At 39.2% G+C, this 18,446-nt stretch overlaps 2 protein-coding genes across 5 annotated transcripts; one reads left to right on the top strand and one right to left on the bottom strand.

The window, feature by feature from the left end:
- Positions 1-938: 938 nt before the first annotated feature.
- On the bottom strand, positions 939-5,897 carry LOC121522848 (uncharacterized protein C13orf42). The gene is made up of 3 exons (XM_041807517.1): positions 5,475-5,897; positions 5,261-5,405; positions 939-1,243 (listed from the first exon to the last, which is right to left on the bottom strand). The coding sequence occupies exons 1-3, from the start codon at positions 5,895-5,897 to the stop codon at positions 999-1,001; spliced, it is 813 nt and encodes a 270-aa protein (XP_041663451.1). The 3' UTR covers positions 939-998.
- Positions 5,285-12,569, top strand: LOC121522847 (TLR adapter interacting with SLC15A4 on the lysosome). 4 transcript variants are annotated; one of them, XM_041807512.1, is made up of 5 exons: positions 5,285-5,389; positions 5,528-5,603; positions 7,114-7,203; positions 7,906-8,110; positions 11,251-12,569. In XM_041807512.1, exon 5 carries the CDS (start codon positions 11,253-11,255, stop codon positions 12,171-12,173), a length of 921 nt encoding a protein of 306 aa, XP_041663446.1. In that variant the 5' UTR covers positions 5,285-5,389; positions 5,528-5,603; positions 7,114-7,203; positions 7,906-8,110; positions 11,251-11,252; the 3' UTR covers positions 12,174-12,569. The 4 variants fall into 4 exon arrangements, with proteins under 4 accessions (XP_041663446.1, XP_041663448.1, XP_041663447.1 ...); XM_041807514.1 differs by lacking the exon at positions 5,528-5,603 and having other exon boundaries at positions 5,354-5,389; XM_041807513.1 differs by lacking the exon at positions 5,285-5,389 and having other exon boundaries at positions 5,494-5,603.
- The last annotated feature ends 5,877 nt before the right edge of the window (positions 12,570-18,446 follow it).

Genomic DNA, 18,446 nt, shown 5'->3' with positions numbered 1-18,446 from the left:
GAAATAAAAATTTCAAACATTGCCAAAAGTATTAACACAGCCATGAAGCTCATACCCTTATTTCACCTTAAAGTTTGAGCATGTTTTCTTATTTATCACAATGACCCTTCAAGTTTAAGATTGTTATAACTACAGTAACAATCAGAGGTAGCGATATACCATTTGTATCATTTTTAGTACTATTGTTCATGGAAAAATTGAGCAAAAACTATTTACCTTGTTTGCACTTTTTAATTAAAAAACAATATCATTATTAAAAAAACAATCAGAGGAAGCAAAGCTGCTTTTGAACTATGAAGCCGACTCAGCCTTTCAGTCGACCTTACAAATCTGAACCTAATTAAATACAGGCATTCATGCAGCACTCTGGATAATGTTTACCTCTGAGTCTTATAGCTGTGAAGGACACTTTTGCATTTTATTGTTGGCTTTGATATGTCAAGGAATGCAGTCTCTCAGCAGCTTTAAACCTTAAAATCTGCTTACATTTTATGCCTCCTGCACTGTTGAGCATGTCCTTCCTTTAGTTCAGTTTAAAATGACGTTTGATAGAAACATAATGGACACAGGGCCTTTTTGAGACTAGACAGCAATGAAAAAGCTCTTCTGTTGTCTTAGCTCTCAAAATAAGGTGATCCTATTGAAACGTATGAATCACATGTTTAGAAGATATTTTCTGGAAAGGTTTGTCACTGGATGAGACATCACAAATGACGGCTGAACTCCATTAGGCTGCTGGATTTTTTTTAACGAGCTTTGGGCCCAGTTATGCATGTGTTTGCCACCTGTGACACGTCAGAACATCTGCTGTAAGAAACATTCATTTCTGATTAATTTAATTGACCTCACTTGCATGCTTTTTACATTTGCTTTATTAAAACTTATCATTTTAAAAGCAAGTATAAATGGTCTGGATGGAATCTTATCAGTGCATGGCATATGTCCATACAAAGCAGGTCGAGCTCTACGTGCTGCTGGTTTCAAATGTCCATCAAGCTTCACTGCTTTTTTAATTTGGGCTTGAAGCGCAGCGTCTGGAACGCGCTCTCCACTACTTTGGGCAGGTGGATCGGGTTCCTCTGCAGCCGCAGTCTGCTGCTCGTGGACCCGTTCTGGGTTTTCTTCTTTGTGGCTCTTTCATTGGCACTGTCCTGAACCTCTTTCTGTGCCGAGTCCTCCGTGACCCGGGGAACCCGTAAGACCCAGTTTGAGTGGAGGTCATGCTCGGCCGAGCTGGAGGCAACTGTGGGAGATGAGAATGATGAGAAACAACTTGAGTTGAGACCGAAAGCTGCTATTTAAAGGCCAGATGCTTTCACTTCCTCATATCCAGACCTGATTTTGCTTGGTTTAAATTCTTGATTGCTCTGGTATAGTTAGCTTTGAAAATCAGCTATCCAATTGAAAATATAGCTGTTTTCCCACATGACCTTGTGGTAATTTGAGGACAGTTTTCACGGTTGGACAGGAGGCAGGAAATCTCAGAAGGCAAGATTTGCAACAGAAAGCAAAGATAGAGCATGAAGCAACAGTCTGATGACAGTTACATGTTAAGTCACTGTGTATGATTGGATGAATTCCGAGTATCAATAAAGAAGTGAGAAAGAGCATACTGGCCAGCAGAAAAGGGCATGAAGCAGCATAACTATGTGAACAAAAATCACAGAGGTCACTTGTCCTTGCTTTTCCTGGATATTTCCTGCTGTGTCTGCACCTTAGCCCAGCTCAACTTCACGCAGGAATTTTTATGAAAGGGCTGGCAGGACAGACACAACTTGTTCAATATCGGTAATGCTTACTTGTAATTTACCCTCTTTATTCTCTACCACAAGTTGTGAGTTCAATCATCAGAGCCCCCCTTGCCACATGGAACTCCCCCTCCCGCCTCTCATAACGTTGTGGCCCCACTAGGCATTAGAGAACGAACACATTGCTTACTCGGTTCATTATTAAGATGTTTTTACTAAGCAGTTAACCAAGGTTTTGGTTTCATGGATACATTTCTCACAACGATGAGAAAAGCTGTTAAAAGTGACCCTCTTGATTTGTGCTGCGAGCAGTCCTAGAATGCTTTAGGAGTAGTTGCAGCTTTAACGAGGAAGGCCATTGTTAATGGCTTTTTCTACCACGTGATGTGAAATTCATCAATGAAACCAAAACACTGGTCCATACACCATATGGAGTGCCATTTCTGTTCAACAGTAAAAAAAAAAAAAGTAAACAGTGAAGGTGGGTGGAGGGTACTATTTTGATTGACAGGGCTAAATACTGCTTGTAACATGCTCCTGTTAATCAACACTGTTTTTTATGATAATAAGGTATATAGTCTTCAATATAGTATCAACTATTAACCCCAAGCGGTAACCTCCTGTCCTCAAAAATTAAGCCAATGCGGAAGTGCAAAAAATTGCAATACTGTGAGTGACTTGAGGCTGGCTGCAGGAACACCAGAAGTCCCGTACACAACAAATGTTAAAAAGCCGTTTTTTACACTAGAAATAAACTGGTTTACAGCCTGGTTCAATAAGCCAAACATGTCTCATTAGCTAATGTCTTCATGTCCTCACACTGTACGGGGGTGTTTTTTTTTTTTTACCACAATGGTTTTGATTATATTGAGGAAAAACCTCACTGCGCACTGATTTGGTGCATCTCATTTGATTGACAGATAGCTTGACAGGCATAAGCTAGGTTTCAGTCAACCAGAATGAAGTTGAGTTAGTGGGCGGGCTGTTAGGTTGATCCAAAGTTCGGTTGAGACAGCAAAATCAAAACGGAAGCCGCTGCGGACTGGCTTCAAAAGCAGTTTGAGTCTGCCTATTGTAAGCAGATGACTGACGTCAAACAGGCTTTGTCCAATTCTTTATACAGTCTTTGATAACGTCGTCTTTATTATAATAGACAACAACAAAGAGAAGAGTATGGCTTAGACTGGTTCTCTTTGTAAATGTCTTGAGATATCTTTGGTTATAAATTGACAATTGCAAGTTCTGTTTCCTGTTTTATTTTGGTGCTTCCTCTGGTGATTTCTGCTGAGCTCACCTGGTTGCTTGCACCTGCTGTCAACTACCCAGATTCTATTTGCTAGTCATCTTACTTTCTCTCCCCACCTTGTAGCCGCAATACCTCATCTATGTGTTTTCAGGTTTCTGTTTATTTCTTCAATAAAGTTAAGTTCTTTAATTATTCTTTTTTATCGTGTCCATTAAGATGTTCAGCTCTTGAAGCAACCCTGGGAGGTCAACTCAGCTAAAATATGTAAAGATTAGCAACAAAGACTCTATGAACCATGAATGTTTTCTTCATTCACATTACCTCAGTACATTTTTATCTCTGACCTCTGTCATTAAAGATAATTAACAATGCAGCAGGTGTGAACCTTAGCACTTAATGCTGATTGACCTTCATATTGCCACATTTGTCAGTGGAAAAGTAATTATTCTTAGCAGATATCATAACAAGACTGATCAAGCAAAGCATTTTAGTGTTTATATGTGCTGTGAAATTTTGCCGCAATGCTGTGATGGTGAAGACGGGTGATTATCAGGGGGATCAATGAGAAAAAGAGATGTTATTTCTAGAAATAATAGCACGACTATCTGGGGGAATTGGCGTTTATAGCCTTCCAAAACAATATTTATATTTTCCTTTTTATGTTAATATGCTTGCAGCATTCTAAAACCAGCTGTCTGTGACTTGACAGGCGAATCGCTGGTGACTACATCAGCTTGATTCAAGCTGAATCGGTGCGGTTCAGACTGCAGCGACTCTCACCAGCGACATTCTAAAACTGATGTGCCGCGAAGTTGTATATTATATACTTCATCTGAATACATACAAAAGAATCTACAAATTTAAACTCAATACAGAAGAAATAAAGCAGCTTTAAATGGAAAAAAATCCTCAAACTAATGATAACTGATGGATACTCAAGGAGAGGTTGCTGTTGTGTAGCCTGTCAGTGTAAAAATCATTGCTTTTATTCAGCATACATGCTGTTTTGTTGTCTCATGTAAGGAAATCCTAATGATAAAATAATCTTTTTTGGTTTGTGATGCCCTCCATGGACAAAACTGTCTTATCTATGTTTTTGTTGACTTTGTCTGTTGCATGAGGCTGTTCCTTCCAGCAGCATGCCCATTTCCCAGTGAAGACCATTAGACAAACGTAGGCAATCCGGCAACCCGGGTCTGCTGCTCTAATGGGCCTCAAAATTTAAAAGATATAAGTGTGCATCAGATTTGAAGTATACATTAAATTATTTTCAATAATTAAAAGTGTATCTTGAAATTTAATAACCTGCTAAAGGAGACTAGAACAGCATCAAAATAGGGTTTGGTTGCTCAAAACTGACCGTGGGGTTGACCTCTGGAGCTGTGCCAAGAAGGGGGCTAAACTTAGCTCAGTCATTTTTAGGATAAAAGGTACCATGAAGCTAGTTGTGAACTTTTTCTGATATCTACTGGATATCTGCTTCAAGTTGTGTGTTTGTGCTCACATTAAAGTGGCTGACTTGCATGACATTTGACACTCTTCTGCAGAAGAAGAATGCTCAGCTGTCTGTCCGGTTAAAATAATGATGAATATGTGAACATTGTTGAGATAAAGAAGATCAACACATAACACATAACAAAAAGAAGGATTGGCGCTGCTTACATTTGTTATGTTGCTTAATGGGGATGGCCCTTACAATGCTTTTTGCCCAGGGCCTCCAAATGACTAGAACTGCCCCTGTCTGGCAGTGGTTTCAGACATCAACAATGTCTATATGACCACAAATAATCAAGCCTGATAAGCTGTTGGGGTTTCAGCTAATAAGAAGCATAATTATCAATTTCAGTCTGTGTCTACAGCTGGGCGGTGAGAGGGCTTTTACCTTGTATAAAAACAATGACATAATTTTGAAAATTAAAATCAAGTTTGAAATGATTATAGAATACTCGATTACATGGTAATACACTTTTTTAAGTCTAAAAAGTAAAAAAAAAAAGGCAGAAGGTTTAACTAACATGTCACCTTTTCAACATTTATTTTCTCTGATTTACAGGTGTCATGGTTTGACTGTTGCTGAACTAACAACCTTCAACTAAGCTAAATAGTTGTTAGCAGAAAAGGGGGTTATGGATTCATAACATACATTTTGACAGGTTAATATTAGAAAATTGTGCTTTTGCCTCATTGATTATACTTGATGACTATGCCAGTATTTTCTTGTCATGTAAACACGATAATTTTCTCCATCTTTACAGCTCATATTCACCTATGAAGTCCACATCTGCGTGTCCATCGTCCCTATAAGGCTTCCGTAGAGGTTCACTGTCGCAGCTTGCAATAACTGCGTCAAAGAACTGCAGAGTGTCCTCCTCGTCCGGGACTGGAGGGACTGCAGGTTTGACTTTTGATATCTGAGAAAAAAGGAGAAAATTTGCCTTTGATATCACCACTGTGGTGTATTTTCTCTCACTGAATCTTACCTGTTCTTCCTTTTTCGGCGGCGGGGGCGCGTGCTTCTTCTTTGAGGACACAGTGGCCTTGCTGTCGGCACTTTTCAAGTCGCTCACGCTCTTTGTGTACTGTCTCCTCAAAGCCACGAGCGCCTCCAGGTACTCCAGGCAGTTCTGATTCTGAGAGTAGAGCCATATCCTGTCCTCCTGCCTCTGATAATAGTACAAGGTCGACTCGATGCTCACGGTGCTTTTGCTCCGTTTCAAAGTTGAGCCCACGGCTGTCTGAGTTTTCTCTCCCACCACGAGCATGGAAGTGCTGCGGACTAAGCGGACGGTGCATGCGCTGTGGTAGTCCTGCTCGGTTCTAAACCTGCCGCCACCACCTCCACCTTCCCGCCCTCTGTGCCCGTGGTGGTTAGGCCGAAACACATTATTGATCTTCCTGAACATTCTTTAAGTTTTCAGGGTTACAAGCTTATCTGTAAATGCCTTACTTTTTATGAAGCAACCGTCCATATTCCTCTGTACAGTCCGACAGTTTCCCGCCAAAAACAGACAAAGCAGAGCTGCCTATAGTGACTAAACGCTGTCCAGGGTGCTGAAAATTCCAAATGACTGCTCCATTGTGCCACAAAAAGCGACTACAGGTCCGAATGTAATGCCTAACTTGAGCTCAGCATGACTTTAATGTTATCATTTGTTGTCTAGAAACATTGCTAGGGCAACGGGCAGGTAACTCAACACCTTGTGTTGCCATTACTACAGAGTGGCAGTCCTGTATCAGATATCCTGACTCATAAAGGACAAAATAACTTAAACATGCAGTCACTCCAATTAACCATTGGTCTGTATGGTTTCACTTATTTTGGCCCTAAACCTGCATGTTTTGTATTAAAAAATATATTCTAATACAGTAGAGATCTAAAAACAGTTTAAAAACTATGGAGTAGCTAAATTTGACATTTAATATTGACCTTTCATGAAGAAGTACATTATAGCTGAGCTATTAATTCAGTTCTACAAGCTTTAAGCAACAAACATGACTAAGTTATGTGATGTTGACGTATGTCTAGGTTTCCTTTCCTTATTAATAATACAGCATGCTCTCTCTTATTTCATCAGCTCCTATTGTCGGGCTTCCCTGCTGCAAGAGGAGGAAGTCTGAGTATAAGAGGCTTAACTGAAGCGAGTCATACATGCAGACAAGGAGCCATAAATAAGGCCGCAAAGTTTCCATCACTCTCACCAGATATCTGATTTAGGCCTCACCTTGGTTTTCAAAGCAGAGTGATAAATGCAAAGTTTTTACCACAGGGCAGCTCAAATCAAGTGAGGAGCAAATAAAGAACTAGAAAAATGGTCATTCCAAGGTCTCAGGAGAAGTAAAGGCTGAACAAGATTTGAAAAAATAATAAAGTATAAGCATGGTTTCTAGGAGGAAGTGATGATTTGTGGCCATGTGCCGTGAATCACACTTCTGCTTTGAGACGAATAACAGGTGGAATGAAGCTCCAAAGAACAGCTCAAAAACATGTGTGCTTGACTCAAAGAATCAGAAAACAAAAACAGGAATCTGTCTGTTTTCACTGTCCATGATTGATCATGAAATCTGACTTTCACTTCTGCTTTTGATTAAACTTCCAATGCACATCTGTTTCATTTACAGGGAAACAAAGCATCCGCAGTTTCTATTTCCAGCACATTTTGCAGTCAGAAGAGTCAAACACCTGGCAGGATGGGATAAAGAAGTACTGAGGTAGAGGAAAATTATTGTGTGTAGATAATCTGCAACATTTATACTAAAATGCATACAGTAACAACCCTGTTTTAGCTGGTTTGAATTAGCATTGGACTTGATGGCGTAAGGCTGGCATGCAGCTGCTCAGTCATGGAAAAGTATGACTGAGCAAGGCAGAGTAAGCTGTAAAACTATGCAACATCCAGTTGGTGATGCTACCTGGTCTGCTCACCCTCATTGGTTGTTGTGGGTATTTCTGAGGCAACCCAACCTAAAATCATAAATATCATGTTTGATATTTAAGATTCAAGGTCAGGAAGGCCTAGACATGACAGGGAGACAAATAATCTTTGTTGACCAGCTTTGAATCGAGACACCCCTACAGATATCGAGGCGGCCAACTTGTAGAAATATAAACAACAAAATACAGAATAAGGTTCTGTCCTTATCTACTTTAAAAGTGGTTATAGCTCACTGGGTTTTTATCAAAATGGAGGTCAGCGAAAGTTGAAGCTGAAAGACTGTTTCTGCTCATTCTTCAGTCACCACTTATTCACATCTCTCCCTTTTTCCATTCTTTCTCTCTTCCCGCTCTGATGATCAGCTGATTATGGGCTTTCACCCTCCTAAGTTCTCAGCTAATCAGATTCTGCCATAACCCTGTTTGTCCAATCATCATGCACCTGTCAGATTTTAAATCTGTCATTCTCTCTTTCACAGTCAGCCAGTCGTTCTGTGCAGTTGCTGCGACCCTCCTCCACCCCAGCCACCTCCATTCAGTTATTCAGCCTCTAGTCCAGATCCTTACAGGTCTCCTGCTCATCTTATCCTGCATTCCTGGGTTCCAGCTTCTTAGAAGTCTACTCCTCATCTGATCCTGCATCTCTCAACACCACCACCACCAGTATCTAGACTCCAAAGAGGGGTATCTTATTCCTGCCATTTGTTTCACTAACCCTTCATATACATATCGTCACGGTGGAGTCTAATCACCAAGGACTTTGCACAATTCTCTTTCATTCAATTAATAAATTATTGTCAAACTCATATATAGTCTGTCCTGATTGAAATATGAGATAGATTAGCAAGACGATGAGCTGGAATTTAATCCCCATTATTTACACAGCTGCTGGTTTAAGTTTGCAGAAATGAGTAAAAGTGAACATACCTGTTGTTTCCACTTCCTCTTGGCATGCTTCATATAAGACAACCCTAACACATGAATGCACGCTCTCATTCACACGGATCCTGAAACAAACACTGAGCAGATGTTTGGCCGGCTGTATTTATAAAAATTCAGCATTTCTAAGAAGATTTTTTTCCTACTGTGATAAAGCACGGGAAGGACACTTGGCACCCTAGGGTGAAGGCTTACTTAGAGACTGTGATTCCAGCCGAAGGTAGGATGATGTTTGTTTCAGATGGTTATGATTTATTTATGGTTGTCGAATAAGGTAAGGCTTTTCTGTTTGGGGATCAATATGGTGACCTCCTCACTCCAGAATCAAAATAGATCATGAATAGGATCGTTTGAGATTCAGTTGGAAGTGTTTGTAAAGAGGCTTCTCTCATGTAGTCATGAATGTTATGGCTGAATGAATGTTTGTCTTTGAGTTTTTATGGTATTTTATCCCACCTCCAATGTTTTTCACTGCCCTCAATGCCTTTTAGTTGAGTGGAAAGGCCTGTTTAAGCACTGCAAATTCTAACTAGATGAATGCTGTGGTATTTGGCATTGATCAGCACTATATACTGAATATTTCCCCTTCAATGGTGAAAATGGATTAAGGAATACATAGTTTTTAAGTACTTGTACTTTACCCAAGGTCATCTTTTTCACTAAACAACTTCTGTAACACAACTTGGAGGTAAATATTGCTCCGTTAACTCACCTTGAATTCGACAGCTTCATTTTAAATTGACATTTCTTATATACTTTATTAGTACTCTATTATAAGGTTTGTTTATTAATACTGTAATGAAAAATATTTGAGTGTGTAAAAATGGAAATAAACCAGTAATTCAAAATATTTTAGTTGTGTGACTCCTCACAGAAAGCAGGATCTAATTTTTTATCATATTTCAAACATCTGCCAGTTTCACTACCCCCAACACATCCCCAGCTAAATGTGTAGATCTCAGATGCCCCCTCTTTCACACCACTGCTGTGAGATGTCGCCTCTGACAGGACAGAAGTGGCATCATTTGCTGGTACAATGTATTTCCAATTTTAGATTTTTTTCTTTTAAATTCACCTTTGTTCAAAAAATAAAGTCTACATTCATGAAATAACCACATAGCAACTATTACAGACAAAACATTTTATAAATAAATCAGAAAAAGGTCAGAGGTCTAATCTGGGATGAAATTATGTATCCACCTTATTCCTAGCCCCCATGATTCTTTGCGTGAAATATGGGCGCAACTTCCGATCCTTTCTATCTAAACGGGACTTTGCATAGATATGAAACGTGATTATTAGAGCAATTTGGACATTAAAATATGTAAAGTTCATCTGCTTCACCTCAAACAGGATAACATTATTATTTCTCCGCTCTCATCTAAAGAGTACAAAGTGACGACATTATCTCAGATAACCTAGACAAGCATATTTAACTAACTTTATTAGCCTCATACCAGTAAAGTAACAGACAAACACGTTTTGTAAAATGAGTTTGGACACCACCTTCAGATAGTATTTCTAGTTTGTGAGGTTGCTGAAATTCTTATTCCACCAACTAATCCCTCTTAAAATGTGGGAACTATATTGATAAAACTATCCATGACTCAGGTTGTCAGCTCTTCAGTTTGGTAAATGTCAAGTTTTGAAATAATGATAAATTAATATTGAAAGAATTACATCCCAAATGCACGTAAACAGTGAGCAGCATGTTTAAAACACTGTTGTTAAAGACATATATTTAACTTTGTCACGTAGTTAGTGCCACGAATGGCGCAACAGGTACTGAGCATTACAGAATATATAGGCCTAATTTAAAACTTTCAGCCCATTTAACTTTACTGATTTAACAAAAATGAAGCAGTATTTATTGCAGCAAATATTTATTTCAGAACAACCACTGTTGATGCTAAATCACTTTAGTAAGCCCTTGGAAGAATCTTGTTTTGCTATTATTGTTACTGTATGGGAAGTTCTGCCAACATTCATACAGTAGACCCCTCCAGGAATAATGTGGTATCCACCTTATTTACTTATTTACAGCTTACAATACAAACAGTTTGAACATGTAATTTCAAAAATATATCAATATTTACAAATTCGAGGTGAATTCCTATCGAAACAACTGTCGTTCTTTGCTAGCATCTATCGTTAGCTGCTGTACTAGAATACATGTATTTAATGTCCTTCAGCTTTAGCACTGGAAGTTTAGCCCATATTCAGATTTAAAGTAGCTGCCCCAGGAATAAGGTGGATAGAACTTTTAGAAGTAGTTACATGAACAATAGCTCGCTTTAGCTTCATTAGCTTTGGCTAAAGCTAACGTAGCTACACTATATAAGTGGCCTAGTTAATGTTACCACTAAGCCAATTAGTAGTAACATTAAGATCGCATACTTCTGTACTAAATACTACATATTTTGGGTGCATAAGTAAGTATACTCAAATGCAATGTACAATAGTAGATATTGTTCTGTTAGCATGCTAGTGCACTAGCTAACATTAGCATCCACTAGCTAGTCAGCATGTTATTAGCTGGAATTTCAATAAGTTCATTTTCTGTAAGAGAACAATGTTAACATAAAATATGAGTAACATGAATTTAACAGTGTGTGAAAAAGCCACCAAATTCAGATTAATCGCCTAATGTCTCTTTACAACTTGCTGTAACTTCCTGTAAGTGCAAAACTGCATTTCCTGATTTGAGACAAGACTAACCTGCTGCGATTAAGTACTCTGTATTGCATTTAAGCGACTGTGATACAGTATACCAACAGAAGTATGTGCTTTGGGACACACTCAATGCAACATGTAAAATAATAAAATGCATTTTGTTCCATAACTTGCCCGACATATTCTGATTTTGCATTGCATCTGTTTTGCAGCCATGCTTTGTGAGGGCAGACTGTTGAGCATGACCTATGGTGAATTGGAGCTTGATCCCTTCCGTCCTCAGCAGACTCTCCAGAGTACTTATGGGCTGCCGAGAGCAGCTGCTACCCTCATACCGGGCTCCACCAGGCACACTCCACTCTCTCGTCACGACTCCCCCGAGGATACAGGTCCTCCATCAGAGGAGTTGTACATTTCTCCGCTGCAGTCCTTGGATATCCACAGAGCTTGGTCAAGCAGACAGATCTCCCCAGAGATTGAAATCCCAGCTCAGTCTTGCTCAGGCGCCGATTCCCCTTTTTTGGTTCCCTCTTTCTGTCAAAGCTTCTGCCTGAACTACAGTGACCTTCACATCGGAGGTGACCAGGTTCTGCCTCTCTCAGCCAATGATGGTGAGCTCCGTGTTGGTGCTGACACCCAGGCTGCGGGCCCTTTCCTCCAGTCCTGTGACGTCCTCCCAGCTGTGGAGGAATCTCCCCCTCAACAGACACCTCAGACTGGACTAAATTATCCCCTGAGGAGGGGCTCAAACCGCTGGAGGCAGGGGAGCACACGTGATCGCAGCTTTTTCCTCCAGGGGCGTGAAGGTCCATTCTCTAACTCTCTTCTAAACCACTATCTGGAGCAGAAAATCCTCGATCTGTACCAGCAGTACATGATGGAGAACATGGCCAGAGAAAAGCTTTCTGGTTTAGGCCCTGTTTGTCCCCTGCTGGGCTCGGAGCTGGTCCTAACAAGCCTGGATCAGATCACATTGCAGCTGAGTCGAGAGAGGAACCTGGAGGCTAGTCTGGCCAAGGACATGGTCCTGAGCTGCCTGCTTCGAGTGGCGGGTGACATGCAATCAAGCGAGATCAGCACTCCTTTTCTGCAAATTTCAAACGAGGCATCTGGGGAGCAGCTCAAAGAGAATTAAGAGTAGTAACCCTCGTGTCAACTAATTCTGCCTCTCATTTTACTTTCCTTGCTACTAAATAAGATGAAACTGATCACAGTTTATCCCGTGTAAGATGTCGAGGATGATGTTGAAAGCAAATTCTGAAAGATCACAGGTTTTTGCTGTATTGATGAAACATGAATTTGATAGTGTTTGTGCACGATCATCGCTGTGGATGTATGGATTTCATATTCCAAAGTAAAAATGGAGCTTATCTTTTTCATCTTTGCTATGCAATAGATCATCAACAACATAACATTCCTACTTTTGAGTTTTTAGCATATTGATTGATTTTAATCACATTTAAGATTGAACTATATTTCATTCCAAAATGGTTTTTAAAACTTCATATTGACATGAAGCAATTCTTACCAGTGTCCCAATCTAAGAATCATGTGAATGCTAATAAATGTGTTTTGTAATCTTGACTTTTAGATTTATTTCAAATAAGTGCTGCAGTAAGAAATAGGCAGGAGGGCATGTACAAAATGACTCTTCTTGTCCAATTACCTTGATTTACTGTATCTGGTAACATTTGCACTTTTCAGGATTTCCACTTTAGTTTCTTTCCTGTGTCTTATTTACCCAGTTAAAGTTAACGATCAAGCTTAGAGGTTTTCTCAAGGAATTGTTCTCAGTCATGCTTGTACTTTTTAATTTGTAGAAGGCTACACTGGGAGAAAGATCCTGCAGAATCCAATGCAAAACTTGCAAGAACAGGCAATTATTACGTTGCTGCAGGCAGGAGTGGGTGGACAAAAAATTGCTGCCAGCCCTGGATGGTCCTGGAAAACTAGTGCCTATTATGGTGTGATTAATTACATAAATAATGTTGAAAAGTGGATTGATTTTATTCTTTTGCAACACAGAGACAAGGCCACACCAGGTTGATATGCAAATGAGTAAGTGACAGCAATGGAAAATAAATGGAGTTTGTGAAAACTATTGCTGGTAATTAATTTAAAAAATCAATCAATAAATATGCTGTGATTAATCATGATTAATCAAATGTTAAAAATACTACCATTTACTTGCATTTTGGTTTGAGATAAAATAAATACCAGTATGGTAAACTATTAACCTTGCAAAGCAGATAGATACGCCCGTTTCTGTGTTTCTGACTGGCGAATCCATCTTGCAAAGCTCCCAGCTGAACCATTTGAGCCCGGTTAGAAAGTGACAGGACCAATCAGCGACGAGAGGGAGAGATGTGACGTAAACAAGCAGCAGCAAGAGGCCAGTGCAATTATGGCGGAAGCTTAGCGTGGATGCTGCTAAAGCGCCAGTTTTATCAGAACTTGACAGCATTTCTTTGTTAAAAGAAGAACAAAGACCAGCAGTGTTGTTTTCTTTTTAAAAGCGACAAAAGTCCAGTACTTACACGTCTGTAGTCGCCGTGTTTCGCGTTATTCCTCTGTAGCTGCGCACGTGCAGCTCGATAGCGGCTACGTCACGTGTTTTGTTGCTCTGATTGGCCCGTAGAAATGTGACAGACAGAACGTTAATCCAATAACGCTCCAACTGTTTTTCAAAGCCTCTGCCTGTTCTCAAACCTTTCCTATTGAAGCTTTCGACTTGTCAGGTTAGTAAACTGTAGTTTTAAACTTTAACATGATAATGTTGTAATGGTTTGTAAGTCATCAAGGTTTCCCTCATTTTCAATGATGTTGAGTTACAGGATAATAATAATAAGAAAATGAAAATAAAAACATTATTACTAGTAATAATACATTTAAATAATAATAATGACAATGATGATCATTTTCAATCACAGATTTTTAGCAAAGTTAACAAGATTTTACTCAGAGAAACAATCACAAACTGTGCCAAAATAATTTAGCGTGGGTGCTGCTAAAGCGCCAGTTTTATTAGAACTTAACAACATTTCTTCTTTTAATCTGGAAAGCTCAACAATGCAAAGAAGAACCTGCTATGGATCGAAAAGTAAATGGAAAAAATCTAAAGTGAATGTGACTAAGCGCACAAGGTGCCAATTACTTCTGACTTCTCCACCAAGTTGTTTTGGGACTTTTTTTAAACAGTTCTTAGACATTTAGATGAACTTCTACTTCCCCCACTTGTTCCTGTCGTGCACAATAGAGCATGATTTTGTGAACTTGCTGTTGTTTCTAAATTGCAGCTTCTGCAAGTCTGAAACCTTGCAGCCACAAAGAATTTAAATCGAAAAGAGAGTCATCTGGTGCCCAACAATTAAATCTTTGAACTATCAGAGTTAAAGTCTCAAAGAGGAAAGTGCTGTAGATTTTCAACAAAACATTTTGAGTGATTTTAAACCTCTCCAAATATCTGGAGCAGTTCTTGAAGTAGGTGTTCTTATAGTCAGATTATTGACTCATCTTTTGTCAACAGACAGACTCATTGTGATACTTGGAGGTTATTAATAAAGGACACAAACATGCTGCATTCTTTGGAACTTCAATTTAACCATTTTTAAGGTGAAATCTTTCCAGTGGAGATGTTGTGAACCATTGATTTACAGGACTAGTTATTGATTGATTTGATGTCATTGCACAATAACAAAGTATTCTGAAGCTTGAAAGATAAAATGCTGCAGATATTTCCCTTCCAAAGCAAAGCTCAGGATTTTTACAGCCACCCAGCTGAAGGAAATCTAGAGAGTGTTCAGGTATTAACTACCTGATTTAGTATGCATAGCTAACAAATAAAGCTAAAAAGATGATAAATCACAACAAGATCCCTGTCACTCCAAATGACAGACAGGAAGTGCCTTATTTATTCACTGAAAGTTATTTACTGTTTTATTTTTAAAAAGGCACAGACACATTTTAAAGGAACATACAGAGGATACAAAGGGTTTTAAAGGAACATACACATGTGGGAATTTGTTGTGATTGTGGTTCGTCACGTTAGAGCTCACTGACCAATGGGGTGCCAGTAATGCAGCTCTACCTCTCCACCTCTTATTAAATCTGGCAGTGTTAGCATGTTAGCTCAGCTGAAAATGTAAAAGTTCTTCAAACCATGGCAAAAATGTTCCAGTAGTTGACTGAGGACTTAGATTAGAAAGGTGCTGGACACTTATGGAAATAACTGGATGAGATGAGGAATGTTTTGGCACTGGGTGCTGGACTCTGCACGGTTTTCTCAACGGAGCTAGTCTACTATGTGCCATGGCTGAAAACAGTGACGTTTGTTGAGGGCAGAATTAGATGATTTTGAATGCACTCAAACCGGCCTCCCCAAAATTTTAGATGCCCCAGTATTGCCATCATTACGGTAAATACAAGGAAACACCTCAGAAGGAGATGCTACGGAGTGAACCAGTTTCCATTTTCCAAACAAAGTGTAGAATATTCAATTTTAACAGAACGAGATGGATCAGCATGATCCAGTCATTGTGTTACATAACCTAAGAGGTACTGAGACAGATGTTCATTTTTGACTAAAATATTAATATAAGGGGTTCAGGTGGCCTATGGTGGTGCGCCCCATCATCAGCCAGCATTACATAAGATATACAAAATAAATCAGACATTTTAGTCCTCATACAGTCCTACTCACCCACAAGCAAAATCCCACTACCAACCCAGAACCTAACATCAACACTTCCCCTAACACCACTAACTGCAGTAGATCCCATATGAGGTACAGTGAAGCACAATTAGAATTAGTGTGTGTTTTGGCTCCAAAGAGGGCACTTTAGCATGTTTTTTGGCTCCAAAGAGGGCACTTTAGCACACGTTTTTGTGTTTTGGCTCCCAAGAGGGCACTTTAGCACACGTTTTGCCTCCCAAGAGGGCACTTTAACACGCGTTTTTCAACAATTGGGCCATGAAGGGGCCGACTGCCCCCCCTTGCACACTTCTGCACATAACTATCAGCAGGGAATTTCCTGCTTTAAGAGTTTATGTTCATCTTCTATAAATATGCTTCTTAAGTTCATTTTTCAAATACATTTTACTGTTGGACTATTTCAAAGAACATGGTAATCTATTCCACTGAATGGAAGCCCTGTACAGAACAGTTTTCTGCATTGCACAAGTTCTCGACACGGGAACTACAACATGACCATGTGTGACCTGCCTTATAGTATGACTATGTATGCTATTGATATATGAGATCTTACTATAAAGGCCTTTTGGCTTTACTGTAGTGCTTATGCAACGAAAAAAGACTAAGAGATTCACAAATAGTCTACCCTCAACTTTTAGCCAGGAAAAAGCTTCATGCATACTATCGATGCTGGTCCTTAAAGAACAGTGCAGCGCTAAGCGAGCAGCTTTGATTTGCACAAGTTTGAGTTTGTGCAGGTCTTTCCTAAATGCACATGACCAGATGGCAGAACAATAATCAAGATGAGAGGACACTAACGATTGAATGACCTGTCTGACTGGAATATCTGTCATAAAATAAGAACACCTTCTAATGCTGGAAGGAGCTCTTCCCATTTTAGTTAAAATTCTGCTAATATGATGAGACCAGTTCAGCTGTTCATCTAGGGTAACACCAAGAAGCTTGATTTCATGAACCTGCTCCAAATCCACACCTTTTATATTTAGAGACAGAGGCAGCTTGTTTTTTAATGCATGATTAGAGCCAAAAGTTATACACTTTGTTTGGCTGTATTTAAGAACAGCTTATTATTGGACATCCAGTTTGATACACAGTGCAAATCTCTTTGTAGTGAGTTAACTGGTCTATGTTGTTGGCTGCTATATATTGTTGAATCACCTGCGTACATTATAATCGATGATTTATTTAACACCAAAGGTAAATCATTTGTGAAAATCGAGAACAGAAGAGGACCAAGACAGCTACCCTGAGGAACACCACAATTTAGCCTCTTTGTACTAAAAACCATTAAAATACACAGACTGTAATCTGTTAGTTAAATAACTCTCTATCCATCTAACAGCTTCTGCCTTTAACCGTAAGCTGTGATTTTTTTCAATAGAAGTGCACGGACAGTCACTTTAAAAGCTGCACTAAAATCTAATAGTACAGCACCAACAACTTTCCTGTAATCTATTTGGTGCAGCCAGTCATCGGTCGTGTGTGTTAGTGCTATGCAAGCTGGGTGTCCAGCTTTGTAAACATGTTGGAACTCTGAGCAAAGGTCATTAACAGAGAAATAGTTTAAAATTTGAGAAAATACAAGTTTTCCATGATTTTACTAAGAGCTGGAAGAATACTGATAGGTCTACTGTTTGCCCCAGTGAAAGTTTTCCTACTATCTTTTTATATCGGTATAATTTTTGCAACTTTCCATGCTTGGGGGTAAATACCTCCTTAGAAGAAGAGATATGGTGGCCCTCGCCGACTTCCGTTGTAAATGTGGAGGTCCTCCGATGCGTTCAGGTCCCTCTCAACCAGAAGTACCAGAAGGGGGACGGCCCTGACCAGGAATTGAACTCAAATTTAACGGTTTTAATCTGCTGCAAAGACATTTCTTTCCCCAAGCACAACTAAAGGTTTCTCATTGCCATCCAGCCCAAAGAAATCTAGATGAACTGAGCTAATTTGATCTAAAGTACTTCCTTTAACGCTTGCAAAGGCCAAGGAAAGAGAGAACTATTCTCTCTACCTAGCTCTTCAAACCCACTTTCCTTCCTCTTAGTGACCCCGCAAGGATATCAGGAAACTTTGCTCTCTTAATTTACTCTGAATTATTAAATGATGTCAGAACATTTCCAGGCTTTTACTGAAAGCCCTATTATATGGACATATGATGACACAAAAACCCTCCGTTACTTTAAGAAATTTTGATCAAATGAGAAAAAGAAGAGAAACTTTTATTCAAAGTAATGTATAATGGCTCTACAGCAAACTTGGCTTATCTAACCTTTATTCAAAATACTTGTAAATGTTTTCTATTGAGGTCTTGTAATGTTAGTTCTCAGGAATAAAAACAAATGTCCCAGGCCTTCAGGGACATTAAAGAGCTCACTAATAAGTAACAAACTCAATGTAAATTATATTTCATTTACAATTCTCACGTTTGGCTAATTTGAACCTAAAGAGAAATACATTCAACCTCTCCTAGGAAAGAGTCTTCAGTGATCAATTAAATCAAATCAAAAATCAAAAAAGGCCTTTAAATGTTACCTTCAGTATTAACAGATGAAAGTTCCTCTGGCACTGATCCCTTTCATATAAGGTTGAAGGTTCAGTGATTTCCATTCAAGTCTGTAGCATAAAGGGAGTTCATCCAAAGATTATCTATTAAATGATAAACAGATAAAGGTTTTCTCACACCTTTCAGTAACTGTC

This window comes from Cheilinus undulatus, linkage group 15 (assembly GCF_018320785.1).
Source record: "Cheilinus undulatus linkage group 15, ASM1832078v1, whole genome shotgun sequence".
In the NCBI taxonomy this organism is placed as follows: Eukaryota; Metazoa; Chordata; class Actinopteri; order Labriformes; family Labridae; genus Cheilinus; species Cheilinus undulatus.
Note: the sequence above shows the minus strand (reverse complement) of the source record. Positions and strands in the feature narration are given on the sequence as shown.

Coding starts and splice junctions, on each gene's coding strand:
- LOC121522848 (XM_041807517.1), bottom strand. CDS start 5,897: ATGTTCAGGAAGATCAATAATGTGTTTCGGCCTAACCACCACGGGCAC. Junction 5,406..5,474: donor CGCCGAAAAAGGAAGAACAG/GTAAGATTCAGT, acceptor CTTTTTTCTCAG/ATATCAAAAGTCAAACCTGC. Junction 1,244..5,260: donor CGCAGATGTGGACTTCATAG/GTGAATATGAGC, acceptor CATCTCCCACAG/TTGCCTCCAGCTCGGCCGAG.
- LOC121522847 (XM_041807512.1), top strand. CDS start 11,253: ATGCTTTGTGAGGGCAGACTGTTGAGCATGACCTATGGTGAATTGGAG.